This window comes from Macrobrachium nipponense, chromosome 28 (genome assembly GCF_015104395.2).
Source record: "Macrobrachium nipponense isolate FS-2020 chromosome 28, ASM1510439v2, whole genome shotgun sequence".
Lineage (NCBI taxonomy): Eukaryota > Metazoa > Arthropoda > Malacostraca > Decapoda > Palaemonidae > Macrobrachium > Macrobrachium nipponense.
The window spans coordinates 69334270-69355592 of record NC_087217.1 but is presented as its reverse complement, the minus strand read 5'-3'; the positions used below and the strand labels follow the sequence as shown (position 1 = coordinate 69355592).

Sequence of the window (21323 nt, the reverse complement as noted above, 5' to 3'; positions counted from 1 at the left end):
GACAACGGTCCCAATCTAAAGCAGTTTTTGTAAGTATTTTCTACCTCCTTCAAATAGTGCGATGGAAACACCGATTTCAACCTCCAGAATGTAGTTTGCATAATGGAGGATAGAGACATATTCTGTCTGAAAGCCAAAGACGTTGCTACTGCACGAATCTCATGCGTCTTCACTTTCAGCACCCTAAGAGCATGTTCCTGAGTTTGGACATGCGCTTCTCGGATCAAACTCCTCAGGAAAAAGGACATTACATTCTTTGAAATAGGCCGAGATGGGTCTTTCACCGAGCACCAGAGCTGGCTCGACTCTCCTCTCACAGTTTCTGTCCTAGTCAGGTAGTGTCTGATGGCTCTGACCTGGACACAATGTACGTTCCTCATCTTCCGACCTGACTAAGTCTGTTAGGTTCTTTATCTTGACAGAACGGGGCCAAGGATTCGAAGGATCCTCATTTTTCGCAAAAAAGACTGTTACATAAGAGCAAATTCCATTGCCCTTGGCGAAACCCACTTTCTTACTCATCGCCTGCAACTAGCTTACTCTTCCCGCTTTGGCTAAAGCGACTAGGAATAGTGTCTTCCTAGTTACGTCCCTCAAGGTTGCAGAATTCAACGTTTCGAATTGGGGGCCGTTGAGCCACCTTAAAACTACATCCAAGTTCCATTCCACTTCTTCAGGCTTGAAAATCTTGGAGGAACTAAAGGATCTGATCAGGTCACTGATGTCCTGATTTGACGAAATGTCGAGGCCTCTATGCTTGAAAACCGATGAAAGCATGGCCCTACATCCTTTAATAGTTGAAGTGATCAACTTCTTGGTGTCCCTCAGAAATAAAAAAAATTCCGCAATTTCTGTTATAGATGTCTCAGAAGAAGAGATGCTATGTCGTCTGCACCATGACCTTAAGACTCTCCACTTGGACTGGTAGAGCTTGGCAGAAGAGCTTCTTCTGCAGCTAGCAATAGCTTCTGACGCTCTTCACGAAAACCCTTTTCCTCTGACCAGGTTCCTGACAGTCTGAATCCTGTCAGGGCCAGAGCGGACAACACTTGGTGATATCGGTTGAAATGGGGTTGTCTGAGAAGCGATGGATTTTGTGGAAGTAGTCTGGGAAAATCCACCAGCAGATTGAGAAGGTCCAGGAACCACTCCTTCCTGGGCCAGAATGGCGCTACTAGGGTCATTGTCACATTCTGGTGCAATTGAAGCTTGTTTAAGACCTCTCTTATCATCCCGAAGGGAGGAAAAGCGTAAACGTCCAGTCCTGTCCATTCTAGCAGCATTGCATCTGTTCTCCACGCTAGTGGTTCTGGAATTGGAGAACAGAAAATGGGAGGGCGATTGTTCCTCGATGTGGCGAACAGATCTATCGATGGTCTTCCCCAAAGCTTCCAGAGGTCCTGACACACACTCTCGTTCTGAGTCCATTCTGTTGGTAACACCTGATTTACCCGACTCAGTTTGTCTGCAAGTACGTTCATTCTCCCTTGCACGAATCTTGGAAGAAGGGTGATCCTCTTCTCGTTCGTCCAGGTGAGGAGATCTTCAGCTATCTTGTTGAGAGAGAATGAGTGGGTCCCTCCCTGCTTCCGTACATATGACAACGCTGTGGTGTTGTCCGAGTAGACCGCTACGTTTCTTCCGGTGACTAAGTGGTCAAACGCTTGTAGCCCTAAGAGGATGGCCTTCAATTCCTTCCCATTGACGTGCAAGGTCTTTTCTCATTCTGTCCACAGACCTGATACTCTCTTGTCTTCTAGGAGGGCTCCCCATCAGCTGTCTGAGGCGTCTGAGAAGAACTGCAGGTTAGGGTTCGACACGACTAGGGAGATTCCTTCTTGTAATCTTTCCCTTGAATGCCACCAACGAAGATCCATCTTTATCTCCTCCGTCAGGGGTAAAACTAGTGAGTCTGACTGTGTCTTCCGAGACCAATTTGCTTTCAGGAAGAACTGAAGCGGCCTCATGTGTAGGCGTCCTAACCTGACAAATCTCTCCACTGAAGCCAGGGTCCCGAGTAGGCTCATCCATTCGAGCGCTGAGCAGGACAGGCGAACCAGAAATTGCTGGACTGTTGACAGGCAGGACTCTATCCTCTTTGGGGAGAGAAAAACCCAAAAAACTAGAGTCTAGTATTATCCCTAAATAGAGAATCCTCTGAGTTGGAATCAACTGGGACTTCTCCGTGTTTACTATGATACCCAATTGTTGTGTCAAAGTAAGCGTCTTCTCCAAGTCCTTCACACACTGACGACTGGATCTGGCTCTCAGGAGCCAGTCGTCTAAGTAAAAAGCTGTGTTGATCCCCATCAAATGCAGCCACTTTCCCAGAGGAGCGAGAATCCAAGTAAATACTTGAGGGGCGGTTGACAGACCAAAGCAGAGGGCTCTGAACTGGAAGACTCTTCTTGAAGACGAATCTCAGGAACTTCCTGGAGTTATGATGGATGGGGACATGGAAGTATGCATCCTTCATGTCGAGAGATACCATCCAGTCGCCCGGTTGGATGGCTGACATTACCGATCAACTGGTTTCCATTTGGAATTTTGTCTTCCGGACGAAGAGGTTCAGAGCGCCTACGTCCAACACAGGTCTCCAACCCCCTGATGCCTTGGGGACTACGAAGAGCCTGTTGTAAAACCCTGAGGAGTTTGTGTCTGTTACCTCCTCTATGGCCTCTTTGTTGATGAGCTCTTCGTCTTCTTTGGCTAAAGCCAAAGCTATTGTTGATCCTGTTGAGTATGCTGTGAAACAGACAGGTGTATTGGACAGTGGTGGATCCTGCGTAAAAGGGATCACATATCCCTCTCGAAGCACCTGAATTACCCATTGTTCTGCTCCTCTTCGACTCCATTCCTCCCAGTAGTTGTGGAGTCTTGCCCCCACGGGTGTGTGAAGGACCTTCCGATCATTTCTCTGTCTGAAAGGAAGGTTTCTTCGTAGACTTGGAGGTGGTTCGTAGATTAGTTCTTGGTCTCTGCTGCCACCTCGACTTACCTCCTCGGAAAAGATACTTTTGTAGAGGAGAAGCTTTGGCTCCTGTCGCTGGAAGTTCCTTAGGTCTTCTCGCTGACTGAAAAAGATCATTAGTGGACTTTTTCTCGAGGTCTGACAGCACATGCTTGATGGCTTCTTCTGAAAACAGGTGAGATTCACTCGGGGGGAGAACAACAAAGCCGATTTTTGGTTCGTGGTTACTCCTCGAGATGTGAAGGAGCACCACTGTTCTCTCTTCTTTAGTACTCCCATAGTGAATAGGGCGGCCAATTCCCCTGAACCGTCTCTCACTGCCCTGTCCGCACAGGACAATAAATTGAACCAGTCGGCAGAAAAATCTTCATCTAGAGACTGGCAATCTTCAATTTTCCTGGCTAACGCTGCAATAGTCCAATCCAGAGAACTGAAGACTTCGATCACCCTATATAAGTTCTTCACCAAGTGATGTAACTCGGGTGAAGAGAAGAACACTTTCGCAGCCGAGAACGCTGCTCTTCTGTGAGAGTCCACAAGACCGGAGAAGTCTCCTTGAGAGGAGGCAGAAACTCCCAAAGAAGGAACTTCTCCTGTCGCATAAAACCTGTAGGTTTTATTCTGCAGCTTCGATGGAGGGAAGGCGAACGAAGCCTTGCCTGACTCCCTCTTCTTAGCAAGCCACTCTTCTACTCCCTTCAGTGCTTTCTTTGAGGACTGAGAAAGAACTGGTTTCGGTAACCCCGAAGGCGCTGATCTCCTATCCTTCACAAGCATCATTGGAGGTGAAGAAGGCAAAGCTGGTTCAAAAAAGTCCGGATAAGTCTGTAAAAGAAACCTTAACAGACTAGAATGAGCAGAAGAGGGCTTCGAATTCTGGTCTTGAGTTTCCTCTTCCGACAGGACGGCCGATACCCCGTCTCCCTCTTCCGCTGGCTCTTTGTCTTCTTCAAAAAGACCATCAATTCTTGAAGTTGATGTTTAAAGGGACCCGAAGCGGAATCCTCTAGCAAGGGTTTGGCCTTCAAATCATCCTTAGGCGAAGACAAAGTTGTGGCTGTTGTACGGCTCTTCTTCGAAAACGAACGACTTGGAGTCGAAACAACACAAGATGTATGAGGCAAATGAGTCGAAGCAGCTCGAGGTGAATGAGGCGAACGAGTCGAAACAGCTCGAGACGAATGAGGCGAACGAGTCGAAACTCCTATAGATACATAACGAGGTGAGTCAGTCTCACAAGCTTGTGAGCGCTGTAACTCACGTGAGCGTCTGACTCTGTCCGAAGTTATGCTATCCGAAGAGGACTAACGATCTTCCCGGAAAAACTGGTCCGGCGCAAAACTGCAGGAAGGTTGTGGACTCCAGTGCTCCTTGGATTTCTTAACAGGCGGCGACATCCCTCTCGTACGCTGGGCATGTCTCTTCAAAGGACGTGACACTAAATCATACCACACTTTTCGCCTCGACACAGGCGACTGCATTTCCGAGTCGGACAACAACTGCGCGTCACTGATATCTATGCCTTTCCAGCGGCGTTTCCTGGGCACTTGTGAGTCGACTACGTCGACCAAGTCGGCGACTGACCGTGGGCAAACTCCCCCAGTCTCCCTTCGACCTCCGGTATGTCTTCTCCCAGGAGCTGGGGAGCGGGACAGGGACCTTCGTCTAGGAGAACAGTAGGAACGGACAGCCGCCTCCTCAGACACGACACTGACACTTGGCCTAACACTGGCCTTTTCACTTGACTTCTCTAAGAACGCACGAAACGACATACCCAAATCCATAACGGATTTTGCGAATTTTGCCAAGAACTCAAATTTCTTGTCCATCTTGGACTCTAACAAGGAAATGGTGTTGGGATCGGAAACATGGGATACCTGGTCTGGAGTAATTGGTACTGAAGTTGGAGGACTATCAATAGGTGAAATATTCGATAAAAGTGGAGAAGATAGTGACGGTTTGTTTGCCTCTAAAGGCACGGGAGTTGTCTCTACTCTAGTTTTACTACCCGCTCTAAGAGCTGCTTTCCTTTTCCTATCTTTGTCCATCTTATCCAAATGAGCTTGAAAAGTCTTCCAACCTTGTTCATCTAAACTACGGCACTCATCACAAGTTAATTCCTTGCTACAGCACTGACCCCTACATTTAACACATTTGGAGTGCGGATCGTAACATAGTTTAGCTAATCTAGTTTTGCAGCCACTGCTGCAAAACCTAGCTGAAGAAGAACTAGCATCAGACATCTTTGTAATAACTTGTTAATAACTAGGCAGCTAACTGATGAAGCAAAAAAAGCCAACCAAGAAATTGTACATCACCAAAAAGAAAAAATCCACGATGGCGACGAAAGTCGACTGCAACAACAAACCACCGGTGTTACCCCGTGGCCGGCAGAAAACAAATTGAAGAGTCTAAGCTCAGCAGTACAAGGTATTCCCGAAAGTGGGCGGGATCTGTATCACCTACACAAACAATGGCAGCGCTACTACCGCCACCAGGAATTTGAATTTTCGACTGCCAGGTAAGAAAGCGTACAGCTAATGTAATTGTTTGGTAAGTCACTTTTGTGAAAATGACAATTTTGTGTTCTCTTCATATTGCCAAATTCTTTATCTGATTTGTTTCGTTAATTATCCAGACAACCATCTAATTAGTTAGTTATAAGCCCTGTTATTAAAATGACTGTAGGAAGACTGGTTTATGAAACATTTAGACATGGATAGTAGAACACTGGTTTGTGTTCTCTTCATATTGCCAAATTCTTTATCTGATTTGCTTCTTCAATTATCCAGACAACCACCTAATTAGTTAGCTATCAGAGTTGTTATCAGAGTGACTGTAGGGAGACTAGTTTATGGAACATTTAGGCATGGATAGTAGAACTAAGGTAACATTCTAATTAATACCTAAATATTGTAACAAAATTAATGGTCACTTCTATAGTAGTTGAAGGGCTCAAACGTCATAAGCAGGTATTCAACAATAAGTAGGCACATGAAGTTTCTCATAACTAAGAAGCATTTTTTTGCCCACTATAATATGCCAGTCAGCCATACTTCATTATCACAGAGATATATTTGCTCAGCATTTAAAGTTAGTTTTAATAATTTTTTCATACCAAACTCAATCATTCATCCAGGTTTAACTGACTATAATAGGAAATAAAATGGTAATCACAAAATAGTACATGCTAAAGAAACAGAACTGGAGAAATTCATGTTAAAAATATTCAGGGAACTATAAACAAAAAGAAACCTTCCTTAAAAGAGCACTAGTAACTTTTCTCCCAGCCTCAACTTATCCACAATAATTTACTAGCACAAACAAGAAATCAGTTGAAACTCATTTCTCAGAGTACGTACATCTCAACATCTAAGAAATTAATTTACCTTCCAAACTGATGAAGACACTTCTATACTAATATTACTTCATTTATTTCAAACATAACTAAATATATCTGTCGACAAAAGCTTGTGAAAACTATCTTAGCTGGTGAACATTGAGTGGAAATGTGTTTAAAGATAGATTTGCTTATAAACTATAATAGTACTATAAATATGACTAATAACTGAATGCTTATAAACAGTATTACTTAAAAGTATAATTAACAATTAAATTCTTAATTGCAGATGAATACTGTAACCTATATGTACTCACCTTTCACTTCGTTGATGGGTGACTGAACCACGTATTTCTGATGAACTAACAGGTTCAGAGTATGACCTTGGCCACTGAAGTACTGATGACTCTGCAGAAGCCATGTAAGAACTTGTCTGCTCATTCAACGGTATATATGAACCTGGCTGTCCACTCTGTTGTATTGGTGCTTCATATGAAACTGGCTGTCCATTCTGTTGCATGGGGTAAAGCTCATCTTGTACTCTAACTGGTGCAGCATTATAAAACGAATCTGGCTGTCCCATTTGTTGCATGGGGTAAGGACCAACTTGTCCAGTAACTGGTGTGTCTTTATAATATGAGTCAGGATGTCCAATCTGTTGCATCGGGTAAGGACCAGCTTGTCCAGTAACTGGTGCAGTTCCATAGTAGGAACCTGGCTGTCCAATCTGTTGCATGGGGTAAGGACCAGCTTGTCCAGTAATTGGTGCAGTTGCAGAATAAGTCTGCCCAGAAAATGATGAACAATAAGAATTAGCCTCCCATGTCCATGGGGCAGGCTGGGTGTTTGATGTCAAAACATTTCCACCCATAGGATTCTGTGGCATTACTGGGGCAGCACTACCATTCCACATATAATCATGGCCTGTAAATCCACCATGATAAGGAGGTGGACCAGGGGGAACAGAACCAGAATTAGGAACAGAATTTACAAAATTGGGTGGAACAAAAGGGAGAACAATTTGTTTAAGATCAGTAGTTTGCGAATCAGACTTTGGTTTTTTAGCATTTTTAGAGATTTGAATTGGAACTGCTAAAACTTTATTTTTATCAATTTTTCTTAAAGTCTTATTGTTTTCATCCGTTTTTATCTCTGATATTTTTAAATCTGCTGTGATAGGCTTTTTGGATTCTTCTTTTTCACAATCAAGTTTCAATGCTAAAATCTCTTCAGTGGAAAAATGGAAGTGCTCAGCAATGCGCTGGGCAGTATCAGGTGTCAAATTAATGCCATCAACAAAAGTGTTGGAGGGGAATGAATATGGTAAAAGATGCCTTGATTTGTAGTCACAACCATAGATGTATGGTGATTTGTCCCAAATTGGAAGCCCATTTGATTTATTATGACAGGAAGCAAGTTCATTATAAGACTCTGCAACATGGAACAATTCTTTGATAGCTGTCTTGTTTTCTTGCAAAGAAGGATCAAACATTTTTTTTACATTGTTCTTATTACATTTATCACTGTGTTGCTCAAATATGTGTTTATGGTGGGCTACTACATCAATTATATGAGAATGGGAAAAAAGCACTTGGCAGCCATCTAAAGATTTCTTTATTTCATGCTTAACATTTTCCATAATAGCTCTGATCTGTGCTTTCAAAATTTCTTGTCTTACTGAGACAGTTTTTGGCACAATAAATTTCATTGCTGTTTTACATTCAGGACAACTGAAGTACTGGTTATCGTACAAGTCCAGTGTGCCAAGGTTCAATATAATCAAAGAATTTTTGTACTCTACTAATGCTCTCAAAAGTGGGCTTCCTTGTCTAATATCAGTCAACTTGTAATTAGGAACAACCAAAACTGTACAGTTGAATCTATCTCCAGGCCAAACTTTCACAATATTCTCCAAATGTAAGTCTCCAACAAGAACAACATATCTAAACAATCCTTTGAATGATATATAATTCTTTAAGTTAAACGCTATTATCCCCGACAGTGTATCAACAGCGTATCTTGTCAGATTCAGTCCATCATACATATGTGTGTTGATGAAGTGGGTTTCTTCCTTGATTGTAGTAAACAAATATTTCTGCAGTTTTTCTCTTAATTTTTGAGGGACAGACAGCTTAAAGTAATTATTGAAGGCTCTGATACTATCACTTATATTACAACAGAACTCATTAATTTCTTCAGAACTCAGAGATGAAATCTTTTCATTATAATATGCTTTCCTTAAGTCAACAGGTAGGACATTAATTAAGAACACCTCAGAATCCTTAGTGAACAAACGACGCACCTTTCTCATAATCTGCTTTGCCTTTGCTATTAGACTTTTCGCTGAAAGATCTTTCTTATGTGACTGATTTTGGTTTACAGTCAATTTAACATCCAAAAAGTCATCAACTCCAATGCTACAAATGAGTAAAGAATCTTTTTTGAAATCTATGCCCTTCGCTTTCAATACAGATTCTATATTATCAAGTTTAAGTTCTGGATCACTAAAAACTTGAAAGGCAGGAAGCTTTTCACTTGCAGGTATAGAGCTGTTATATATAAAGCGGGAATGTCCAAGAAAGATAAACTGTGTGAAATTTTTCCAGTTGGTTGGACTTCTAATCTGTGGATAAGAGAAAAAGGATTTTGATGTAAAATTCAATGTACCAATAATTGCTAATTAAAGCTGTACTGCAGCTAAAAAAATAGAGTAATAACATTCTGCATAAAGAAAAATGATCAAATGCCAGTACGTATACAGTAAAACAAGGTAGATACATATATAAGATTGCAAAACATAAAACCTTAAATACTGAAGCTGAAAATGGATATGCTGTATTTTCATACATTTACAACTTTCTATTAAGATAACACTGATGAATAGTAGTCTAAAAGCAACCTGGTGGCTTTGGTGATGTACATACATATGTTGCATAAGTATGGAGTACATGGGAACAAAAGTAGCACACCCCAATTTTCCAATACATTACATACTCCTTTCAACTTGTATGACTCTCCAAAAATGATATTTTTGTAATAAAATAAAGTTTTGTATATACTTACTCAGTAATTATATAGCCAAGAGCTTCCTACCTACAGCAGCCTAACAACTGGAAATCTACGGTAGCACTTGTTTCAGTTAGTGTAGCTGGAATGCCCCGTCCAATTCCGGGGTTTGTATAGGTAAGATCCTGGCAGAGAACTTAATTCGTTTTGCGCTCTAATGTCCATGCGGGGAGACGTGGGTGGGCTTCGATCGTATATAATTTTTGTATATGGAACTTACCCAGTAATTATATACTAGCTGATTCCACATTTAAAGGAGGTGAATAGTGTAATGAAATTGAAAAGTCTGCCAGCATAAAACAATATGCTTGTTGTTTCCTTACCTGGCAAGTGAACACTGCAGATAATTTCTGCCTCTGGTCAGTACTCCACTTGACATGTAGAGGATGTGGCTGTCTATCCCAGAGTCACCTCTACATGAGTGGGGGCTTTGGAGCAAGGAAGTACAACTGTGGCTCGCAAAGCTACAAAAGGTGCCCTTGCCCTAGGTGAAGACCAGATCAAACAACAACACTGTGCTACACCATAACCATATTAGACTATCACAACCCAACCACTAAAAAGGGACTGGTGGGCACTCTAGCCACAAATATGCCTCCAGGCTTCCCAAAAAACACAAACACAATATACTACCTTATTCAAGGTGAAAAAGTGCAATGGGAAGTCAGATTCCCTATGCCTCCTCTCCCAACACCATGCCAACCACAGATATTGGTCCTAATGTGTTGCAGTTCTCGAAGACAGTTTCCACATCCTTTAGGTAGTGGAAAGCAAATATACTGACCTACACTTTCAGAATGAGAACGTTGCTTGCACAACTTTAGTAAATGACATATCATGTCTGTAGATGAGAGCGGTTGCACGTCATGAGCCTTGACCTTCATTGTGGCCAATTTTGTCACTTGGATTTCTGCATGTGCTTCTAAAAATCAAATTTCTTAGAAAAAAAGATAAGGCATTTTTGGAGAGTGGATGAGATGGATTCCTGACTGAGCACCAAAGGAGATCCGAAGAGCCACTAACCTTCTCTGTTACTATTTCACGGGACGACACAGGTTAGGCCCAGAAAAGGAAAAATCTATTTCTGGGCAGTGACCTGTGTCGCCCAGTGAAACCCACCCCTCTATCTTCCTCACCCAAACTGGCCCGAGCTTGGGTGCTATTCACAGAAATGGCGGACAGGACGCTAGTTGTAGCAGTAGCAGGCAGTAGATGGCCTGGAACGGCTCCTCTGTAGAACAGGGGATATTGAGAAAGGAAGAGACTAATTGGCAGGGGACCTCTGATAGTGGTTTCACACGCCCCAGTTTCCATACCGACACCCTTAATTAACCCCTTCGCCACCGGCCTGCTTTATTGCTGCAAATGCTTGCATACCGCATGAGACCCCCTGTCGACCGCATATCAATCATTACTTGCCTCCACTAATTTTTATGTTATTCATATTTTTCCTTTTTATTCTTATGTGAAAACATTGTGTGTACGGATATCAATGAATATTTTTTACCCCATTATCAAAAATTACAAAAAATATAGTAAGAATATTGGAAAAAATAGGAATACTTAGTGGAAAAAGTAATTGCAGAAGTAGGAACTGTTATAAAGTAGTAGAAATAATAGTAAAGTAATAGAAATAAAGTAGCAGAAAAGTAGTTTAAAGTAGTAGTAAAAATAGTAGTAGTGGTAATAGCAGTACATACTAGTTTTCATACTGAAATAGTTATTATTCCTAGGTTTTCATACAGAAACAGCGTATACATCAATGAATGTTTACGGCACTGGTAATAATAATAATAATAATAAAACAGTAATAAAAATAATAATAATAATAATACTTATGGGGCAGTTTTTTCACCCCCATCATCATAAGCAAGCTGTAAAAAACCCATCTCGTCACGAGTAACAGGCCTCCATAGAAGTCCTTTCACTTACGCTTCTGTTGAATGAAAGTACTACTCTGCCCGAGCATTCATCCATTCACACAATTTGTCAATTACATAATCACAAAAAAGGAAAAAAAATGAATCACGTAAGCAGGTGAAATCTGGTGTAAGCAGGAATCCCATTGCCACCCTCCTTGAATCAGAGGGGGCTGGGTCTGGGCGCAAGTCACAAGATGGATCAGTTATGAACCGCCAGCCTTTATCGACAAGAGGTTCAATGTCTTCCAAACACTCGTCACTGTCAACCTCTATGAAATTATTACTATAATCATCATCTGATAGATTTGGCAGGTACTCAGACCCTGACTCGGAAACACTATCATCTGACATGATACTGAAAAAAAAAAAAAAAATATAAAATAATTGCAATCAAAAGGGAAAAAGGTTTAGAATTCAAATCTATATGGTTTATGGACAAAATCGTAATCATCCTTCTCAGATAATGGCCTGAGGCGCACTGGCATATGTTGGCCAGTACCCCTCCTAATATCCCATATGAAAATGACGTCACGACGTCCATCGGACGCTCATTGGTTGTAATGAATTGTGGGTGGAGCTTCAGCACCTCTCTCGTACACAATACTGTGTCTGGAAACCATCCAAGCTGAAGAAAACGCTTTGCTTTTTGAGGAGGGATGAAAGACGTACACGCGTATGTCCCGGTCTTTTATTACTGTACCATAAAAGACGTACATGTGTACGTCCCAGTGCTGAAGGGGTTAAGGGTGAGCGAGCCAGGAAACTCTGGCAAACCATATAGCTTTTTTCTCTTGTATATTTAGCAATATTTATGCCTTAGAAATGAGTCCTATAGGAACTTTTCATGGGACGACACAGGTTAGGCCCAGAAATATAACTATAATTACAAAATTCATATGTGAGTATTTTAACCCTCTTACGCCGAATGGACGTATTAAACGTCGAGTCAAAATGTCTCCCGTATGCCGAATGGATGTATTGTACGTCGACTCAAAAAAGTTTTTAAAAAAATTAGCGGAAAAACACTTATAGGCCTACCAGCCGAAAACTTTTAAATCACGCACCTTGGGGGATGCTGGGAGTTCACGGATCAAGGCGTTGTTTTGTTTACAATCGCTACGCAGGCGCGCAAGCGCGAATTTCTTTCTTATCGCACTAAAAAGTATCAGTGACACATCTCAAAAATTATTTCGTCACTTTGACATAATATTTGCACCATTTTAAATTATCCTTTACATGAAGTATTATATATAAAAATGTGCGCAATTTTATGTAAAATACAACAAAAAAATACTCATGATTGTAGCTTTTATCAATTTTGAAATATTTTCATATAAATAACGATAAGTGCAAAATTTCAACCTCGTCAACCTTTGACTCTACCGAAATGGTTGAGAAACGCAATTGTAAGCTAAAACTCTTATATTATAGTAATATTCAATCATTTGCCTTCATTTTGCAACAAATTGGAAATCTCTAGCACAATATTTTGATTTATGGTGAATTTATGAAAAAACTTTTTCCTTACGTTCGAGCGGTAACTCTTCCGATAAATTTTTTCGTGCGATTGTCCTAATGTTTGCACCATTTTAAATTTGCCGTTACATAAAGTTTTATATATGGAAATGTGAGCAATTTCATGCACAATACAACTAAAAACAACCCATGGTTGTAGCTTTTATCAGTTTTGAAATATTTTCATATAAATAACGTAAAGTGCAAAAATTTCAACTTTCGGTCAACTTTGACTCTACCAAAATGGTCGAAAAACGCAATTGTAAGCTAAAACTCTTCTATTCTAGTAATATTCAATCATTTACCTTCATTTAGATTTATGGTGAATTTATGAAAAAAAAAAATTCCTTACGTCCGCGCGGTAACTCTTCCGAAAAAATCGGAATTTATTTTGTGCGGTTTTCGAAATGTTTGCACCATTTAAAATTAGCTGTTACATAAAGTTTTATATATGAAAATGTGCGCAATTTCATGTAGAATACAACTAAAAATGATTGAAGGTTGTAGCTTTTCTCTTTTTTCAAAATATTTGCATATAAATCACGATAAATAGAAAAAAAACCACGTTCGGTCAAATTTGACTCTACCGAAATAGTTGAAAAACGCAATTGTAAGCTAAAACTCTTACGGCCTAGTAATATTCAGTCATTTATCTTCATTTTGAAACAAATTTGAAGTCTCTAGAACAATATTGTGATTTATGGTGAATTTTTGAAAAATATATTTACTTCCCTCCGCGCGCCGATTCGCAGCCGCAAGTCTCCGAAATGCGTACATCGCATTATCCTAGTATATTTGCTCCTTTTCATATTAGCCGTTTTATAGAGTTTTATATATCAAAATGTGTGCAAATTTATGAAGAATACAATAAAAAATAATTGAAGGTTGTAGCTTTTCCCATCTTTGAAATATGTGCATATAAAAAAATATATATATAAACATTTCAACATTCGGTCAAATTTAACTCTTCCGAAATGGTCGAAATCTGCAATTCTAGTCTAAAACTCTTACAGTATCGTAATATTCAATCATTTGTCTTCATTTTGAAACAAATTGGAAGTCTCTAGAACAATACTTAGATTTACGGTGAATTTTTGAAAAAAAACATTTTTTTACGTCCACGCGTTACGAATTCATACATCATTTTGTGATAATATGTTTCCGGTGTTGCTTTTATTGTTTTACAATGTATTATATATCAAAGTGATTGCAATTTAGTGTACAATACAACGAAAAAAAGGTAACTCGTTAGCTTTGACTGTTTTTTGCACAGCGTGATTTGAATACAATTATGTATTAATTTTTTTTTTTTGCTACCATATATCACATTATTTACATATGATAATGATATTATTTTTCATTTCAGGCAATGACAAAAAAAGGAGCCAAAAATGAACTCTTAATCTTCAAAACTAAGCGCGCTGTGATTTTTAAAAAAATTATTTTTTCCGCTTCCGCTCTCACTCCAAACCGGGCCCCGGGATACGGGAGAGGTTTTGATTTTTAGGGCTTCGGCATAAGAGGGTTAAGGAAATGCAATAATCTTTCCATTTCACTCTTTTAAATACTGTACGGACAACTCTCTCTCTCTCTCCACAAGATACGTACGTCATAGTGGTAACTCCTCTCTCTCTTGGCTGCAAGTGTTAGAAGTACGTATGTACGTATATATCTTTATGGGTACCTACTAATGTTTAAGATGACTTTGAAATTACATTAATATAATCTCAAAGATTAATACAGTAATATGATTACAATTTAAGGTAAATCAATTTGATGTAGGATATTACATAAGGTATACATTTGGTGTTTCTATTTCGTCCTTTTATCTCTCTCTCTCTCTCTCTCTCTCTCTCTCTCTCTCTCTCTCTCTCTCTCTCTCTCTCTCTCTCTACAAAAGAATTGATAAATAGACAATTAGAAACTTGTTCTGCCCTCTCTTTCTCTCTTCTTTGGAAAAGATATATGTATTTATGGGAGGGGAAGAAGTGTTGCCTATAGAAGTTCATTTCAATCTCTAGATATCGTAAGGAGTTGTTATTCTCTCTCTCTCTCTCTCTCTCACTTATTGACTGTGTATATATTTGAAGATAATGGCAGATATAGGCTTTTTAGAGGGGAGTTCTAACCATTCGTGGGTTCTAGCTACTGGCGGGGTTGTCTGGTACTCATCCCCTGCGAATATGGGGGAACGAAGTCATTCATCGGTTCCAATACACTTTTGGCAAGGCCTGACCAACGCAGCCCCGTCGAGACCTTGGGTTCCTTATTGGGTCCCCACAAGGCTCTGAGTTAGTAGAGGAGGCCATGGTTGTTCCCCTGAGATTGTTATGCTGACGTATCAGCATTACGATCTCTGAAAAAAGTCCACTGAATCTCGGAGGTGTCCGAGTCTCTGGGTAGAGGACCTTCGAGAGACTCGTCATCCCAATCAACTCTCCCCTGAGGGAGAACTTCACCAGATCCCTTAGATCCTTCCTCAATGATGCGGGCGTACGACCGGTGGGGTCCTAAAGCCCCCTCCAGGAACATAGGCTGCCTGAGGAGTGCACTCCAAAGGATTCCTACTACAGTGGAACCCCCGTATTCGTGTTCTCCGGATTTGCGGACTCACACATTTGCGGATTTCTCTCGGGAAAGTTTCCCCGCATTATTCGCAGGAAATTTGCGCATTCGCAGTATTTTTCTATGAGAAATATCCACAAATTCCTGGTTTTTTTTTTTTATCAATTTCATCATAAAATGCACTTTTTGTGATAAAACTTAAAAAAACCAAGAATGAAAATTTTTAGTGGTTTTTCTCGAGTTTTAACCAACAAAATAGGCTGTTTTTAGCATTTTTATAGGGGTTCCAAACATTCGCGGATTCTAACTATTCACGGGGGGGTCTGGTACGCATCCCCCGCGAATACAGGGGGACCACTGTATTCGCCTCACCCTTCCCCGGTGTAGTCTGAGGAAGTAGAGGGAATAGGAAAGGAGGATTGGATGCTCTCACTTCTAGCAGCGCTGCTGCCGGGGCAGTGAGCCGCACCCTTGCACCAATGGTGACAGGTGTGGGTCTACGAGAACGCAATTGCCTAAACGAAACACTTTCCAGAGAAAAATGCAGCAGTACTCACCATGCTGTAGCAGTGCTGGTAGCAAGACTGGTGGGAGCAGCGCCTCTGCCAGCAGAGAAGTGGCTCCCTGCCCGGTGAGGCCATGCATTATTCTCACAACGCACCTCAGCCCTCTTTGAGGTCAAGAACCTCGTGTGAAGAGGGCTGTAAGGGAACCTCCTTTTAGCTTCTCCAGATGCCTTGCTCCAAAGAACAGTGACATTGATCCTGGCTCCTGAAGAAGAACCAAGCTTAGTCATCATAGATGGGTCTGAGCCATGGCTCGGTCCCTACTCTCGCCCCGTGCCACTGCCATGGTGAGGAGACAACTCCCCTTCCTTGACTGTGGATGTATGTCCTCCCTTAGGTGGTTGTACATTCAGAGATTCTCATGAATGAGATTCCGACACGATTCCTGTCCATAGAGCTGCGCTGTTGAGAACAGAGGCTGGAGAATGAAGCTTGGTTCAAGCTCCAGCAGCTCCCGAAACACTGGTCCCTGGGGACAGTGTTTTGAGCCCCAAATATGAAGAAGCAGGAGAGCCAGTGAGAGAGCCAACTGCTTCCTCCCCAAAGGTAGGAGGCAGACTCTAAGAAGTCTCGAAACGAGGCTTCTTTGGGGGACGGAGAAGCTACCTTCCCCTTTGAATGCCGTGAAGCTTCCGAAGAGAGAGATGAGGAGGCAGCAGGTGATGACGATGACGAAGAAGACGAAGATGAAATTGAAGAAGACAGCACTCCTTGGATTCTTCATCTTCTTCGCCTTCTTCTTCAACAGCTTCTGCATTAGAGTTGTCAGGGGCCCCCAAGGGGCAGCAGACGACTCATCAGGTCCAGGGGCTGGTACATGGGCAAGTCCAGGGACAAGAGCAGGAGCAGGTGTAGGTAGAGAGGCAAGAACAAGTGGGAATGTCTGGAGGCCTCGGGACAGGAAGCAGTGCCACATCATAAGCAGGAAGGGAGGCACTGCAGGGGCAGGAAGTGGTCTGGTCCCCATTACCACCAAAGGTGATACATTCGTCAGGTGACAAGAACAGACCAGGTGCGCTGCAGGGACCTCTACTGAGGTGTAACAGCAAGCCTGGATCGATAGCCATCCCATAAAAATCCACAGTAGTTCAAAGTCTGACACCTCACCTGTGAAAGTAAAAAGCTCAGAAATTAATGAAGGGGGTTCCCCTCGTGCGAATGTACACTTCGGAGCAAGGAGAGGACCCTAAAGGAGCGATCCCCAGGTCTGGTACCACAGCCGCCCCTTCTTCTCCCTTCTCCGACTCGTTGGAAGGGGAAGAAGATGACACTTCTCCCGGAGGGGCGACAGCGAGTATGGGATGATTGCCAGAAGAGCGACAAATACAAAGGAAGAGGAGGTTAGTATCTCCATGTGGTGGGAGGTGTCTTACTCTCATCACAGGTCTTCCAATATATTCCTCCTCCCAGCAAAATTCCTCCAGTGTCATAGACCAAGCAGAGCACTCTCCACACACATAAAACAAAAACTGTTACACTCACGCCCCCGGCATGATGGGCAAAGAGCGTGAAGATTGATCTATCAAGGTGCGGACCTACACCCATCCTGGGGCAGCGCCCAGGGGCAGGGTACAAGGCTATTGCGATTCATGGTTTTGCATGATTCAGTATATCATAAACACAATATCACAACAACGATCATAACTTATAAACAATTTGCAATTCATGGGTTTGCATGATTTAGTCACAAATACATTCACAACAACAATCATAACTTATAATAGGAAATAACTAAGAAAAATCCCACCGGGATTGAAAGAAAACAGCAGTAAACAGTCAGGCAGAGAGGGGTGAAGGACACGTCTATCCGCAACGATGGTTGAAAGCAAATTGGAATGTTTACGTCCGGTTGAAGGGGCTACTAACAGCCGGACTGGTAGTTAACTACCTAACTGCCTTGTTAAAGACTTCAGCAGCCATATCCAGGCTATGCCTTAAATAATTCCTTCAATAAAGGACCAAAGGTTTGTATATCCCATAGGAACAAACCTCTTTTGAAACAAGATGCTACCACGAGAAACCCGGGCCTAGAAGAACTAGGTCCCAGTCAACCTGCTTGGTCAGCAAAGACCCCTCTGAGGACTTGTAGTACTTCTTCTGTTGGGGAGAGGCGGGGGAAGGAGCTTGTCTGAGCAGTTAGACCGACATGAACACTCTTGCCCAGAGACAAGATTATTCACCTGGTCAAGCACCCCCTCGGAAAGCGAGGACCACAGCAGCTCCATTGAAAGCTTAGGTTCCTTCCCGGGACCCCAAAAGGATTCGAGGTGCGAAGGATGATCCAGAGAAGAGGACGTGGCCCCATCCCTGGGATCATTGTGCTGACAAATCACAGTGATGATCTCTGCAAAGGTCCTCTGTAATTAGGGGTTACTGTATCCTGAGGAAGAGGACCCTCGATTCCTTCTAGGGTGTGGTCCTCCCAAAATACTCTCCTGGCAGGAGGGAGAACTTTGCCAGACACTTAAGATCTATCCTGAACTACTCAGGTGTACAACCGGATTGATCCGAGGACTGAGCTAGGACTGTACACCTTTGTAGCCAGACTCTGAGAAGACTCTCCTGAGTTCCTCCTGTCTGCCTCGCACCTCCTGGTAAAACCACAGGAAGTTGAGGGGTGAGGAGGATAAGGCAAGCCCACCTGTCTTACCAGCAGAACTAGCAGGAGGGGTGGGCCGCGAGCGGTCATTAACCCGCAGTGATGACAGCAACACAGGTCCAGGAATGCCCCAGTTCTCTTCAAGGCCAAAGCATCGCAAGATAACTGTACAGGGGACCTCCTCGCTGTCTCTACAGGTGTCCTCTCCAGATGTCAGACAGGGGCTGAGACACCAGAATGGGAACCTGACGGGGCACTGGTGACTAGTGATAGTGCCAGCAGGAAGAACCAACACACCAGCACATTTCAGCTCTTTCTCTCGCTCTATGCCGGAAGCTCGCGGCTCCATAGAGGCTCAAAATTAGTAACTAATTCTATCATCATCAAAATGTATTTGGTCATGAAAATAACATCAAAATATACTAAATAGTGAATATTTCTTAACCCTCTTACGCCGAAGCGGTAAAAAAAAAAATTGTCTCCCGTGTGCCGGAGGTGTTTCAGAGTGAGCGTGGAAGCGGAAAAAATATTTTTTTCAAAAAATCACAGCGCTCTTAGTTTTCAAGATTAAGAGTTCATTTTTGGCTCCTTTTTTGTCATTGGCTGAAGTTTAGTATGCAATCATCAGAAATGAAAAAAATTATCATTATCATATATAAATAATGAGATATATGATAGCGCAAAAACGAAATTTCATATAAAATTGAATTCAAATCGCGCTGTGCGCAAAACGGTTCAAGGTAACAAGTTACTTTTTTTTCGTTGTAATGTACACTAAATTGCGATCATTTTGGTATATAATACATTGTAAAACGATAAAAGCAACACAGAGAAAATATTATCACAAAATAATGCATGAATTCGTAACGCGCGGACGTAAACAAATATTTTTTCAAAAATTCACCATAAATCTAAATATTGTCCTAGAGACTTCCAATTTCTTTCAAAATGAAGACAAATGATTGAATATTACTATACTGTAAGAGTATTAGCTTACAATTGCAGTTTTTGACCATATATGACGAGTTAAAGTTGACCGAATGTCGAATTTTTATATATATATTTTTTATATGCAATTATTTCGGAAATAAGAAAAGCTACAACCTTCAAATATTTTTAGTTTTATTCTACATAAAATTGTGCACATTTTCATATATAAAACTCTATGAAATGCCTAATATGAAACTGAGCAAATATTCCGAGAATGGGACTCACGCATTTCGGAGATTTGTGGCGGAGAATCCGCGCGCGGAGGGAAGGAAAGATTTTTTTTTAAATTCACAATAAATCTAAATATTTTGCTAGAGACTTCGAATTTGTTTCAAGATGAAGATAAATGACTGAATATTACTAGACTGTAAGAGTTTTAGCTTACAATTGCGTTTTTTGACCATTTCGGTAGAGTCAAATTTGACCGAACGTGGTTTTTTTTCTATTTATCTTGATTTATATGCAAATATTTCAAAAATGAGAAAAGCTACAACCTTCAATTATTTTTTGTTGTGTTCTACATGAAATTGCGCACATTTTTATATATAAAACTTTATGTAACGGCTAATTTAAAATGGTGCAAACATTACCACAATCGCGCGTATGATTTTTTCGGAAGTTACCGCACGGACGTAAAGAAAATGTTATTTTTTTCATAAATTCACCATAAATCGAAATATTGTGCTAGAGACTAACAATTTGTTGCAAAATGAAGGTAAATGCTTGAATATTACTAGAATATAAGCGTTTTAGCTTACAATTGCGTTTTTCGACCATTTCGGCAAGTCAAAGTTGACCGAAGGTTGAAATTTTGGCAATTATCGTTATTTATATGAAAATATCTCAAAACTGATAAAAGCTACAACCATGGGTTGTTTTTAGTTGTTTTGTGCATGAAATTGCACACATTTCCATATATAAAACTTTATATAACGGCTAATTTTAAAATGGTGCAAAATTACCACAATCGCATGTATGATTTTTTTCGGAAGTTACCGCGTGGACGTAAAGAAAAAGTTTTTTCATAAATTCACCATAAATCGAAATATTGTGCTAGAGACTTCCAATTAGTTGCAAAATTAAGGTAAATGATTGAATATTACTAAAACATAAGAGTTTTAGCTTACAATTGCGTTTTTCGACCATTTCGGTAGAGTCAAACTTGACCGAAGGTTGAAATTTTGGCAATTATCGTTATTTACATGAATATATCTCAAAACTGATAAAAGCTACAATCATGAGAATTTTATTGTTGTATTCTACATAAAAATGCGCACATTTTCATATATAATACTTCATGTAACGGCTAATTTACAATGGTACAAAAATTATGTCAAAGTGACAAAATAATTTCCGAGATGTGTCACAGATACTTTTTAGTGCAGCAAGAAAGAAATTCGTGCTTGCGCACCTGCGTAACGATTGTAAACAAAACAACACCTTGATCCGTGAACTCCCAGCATCCCCCAAGGCGTGTGATTCAAAAGTTTTAGGCTGGTAGGCCTATAAGTATTTTTCCGCGAATTTAAAAAAAAACTTTTGTAAGTCGATGTAAAATACGTCCAGTCGGAACACGGGAGACAAAAAATGTTGACGTAAAATACGTCCAGTCGGCGTAAGAGGGTTAACAGAAAAGTAAACAGAAAAACCAGCGAATTGTGAGCATGAGAACATCACAATTTTTGAAAGTAAATTGTATTTTTCCTAACTATACAAACCTGAGGTCCTTTACATAAGGATTACTTTCAGCATAGGCTGGAATACGGCCGTTAAATTCTTGAACAACGTG

At 41.0% G+C, this 21323-nt stretch overlaps 1 protein-coding gene across 1 annotated transcript in view; it reads right to left on the bottom strand.

Annotated features, from left to right (window-relative positions):
* The window catches only part of LOC135201862 (uncharacterized), a 193279-nt gene that overhangs the window by 24386 nt on the left and 147570 nt on the right, over positions 1 to 21323 (bottom strand). Inside the window, exon 2 of the mRNA XM_064231162.1 lies at positions 6629 to 8934. Coding sequence (XP_064087232.1) covers positions 6629 to 8934 — 2306 coding nt within the window. The remainder of the gene's footprint in view (positions 1 to 6628; positions 8935 to 21323) is intronic.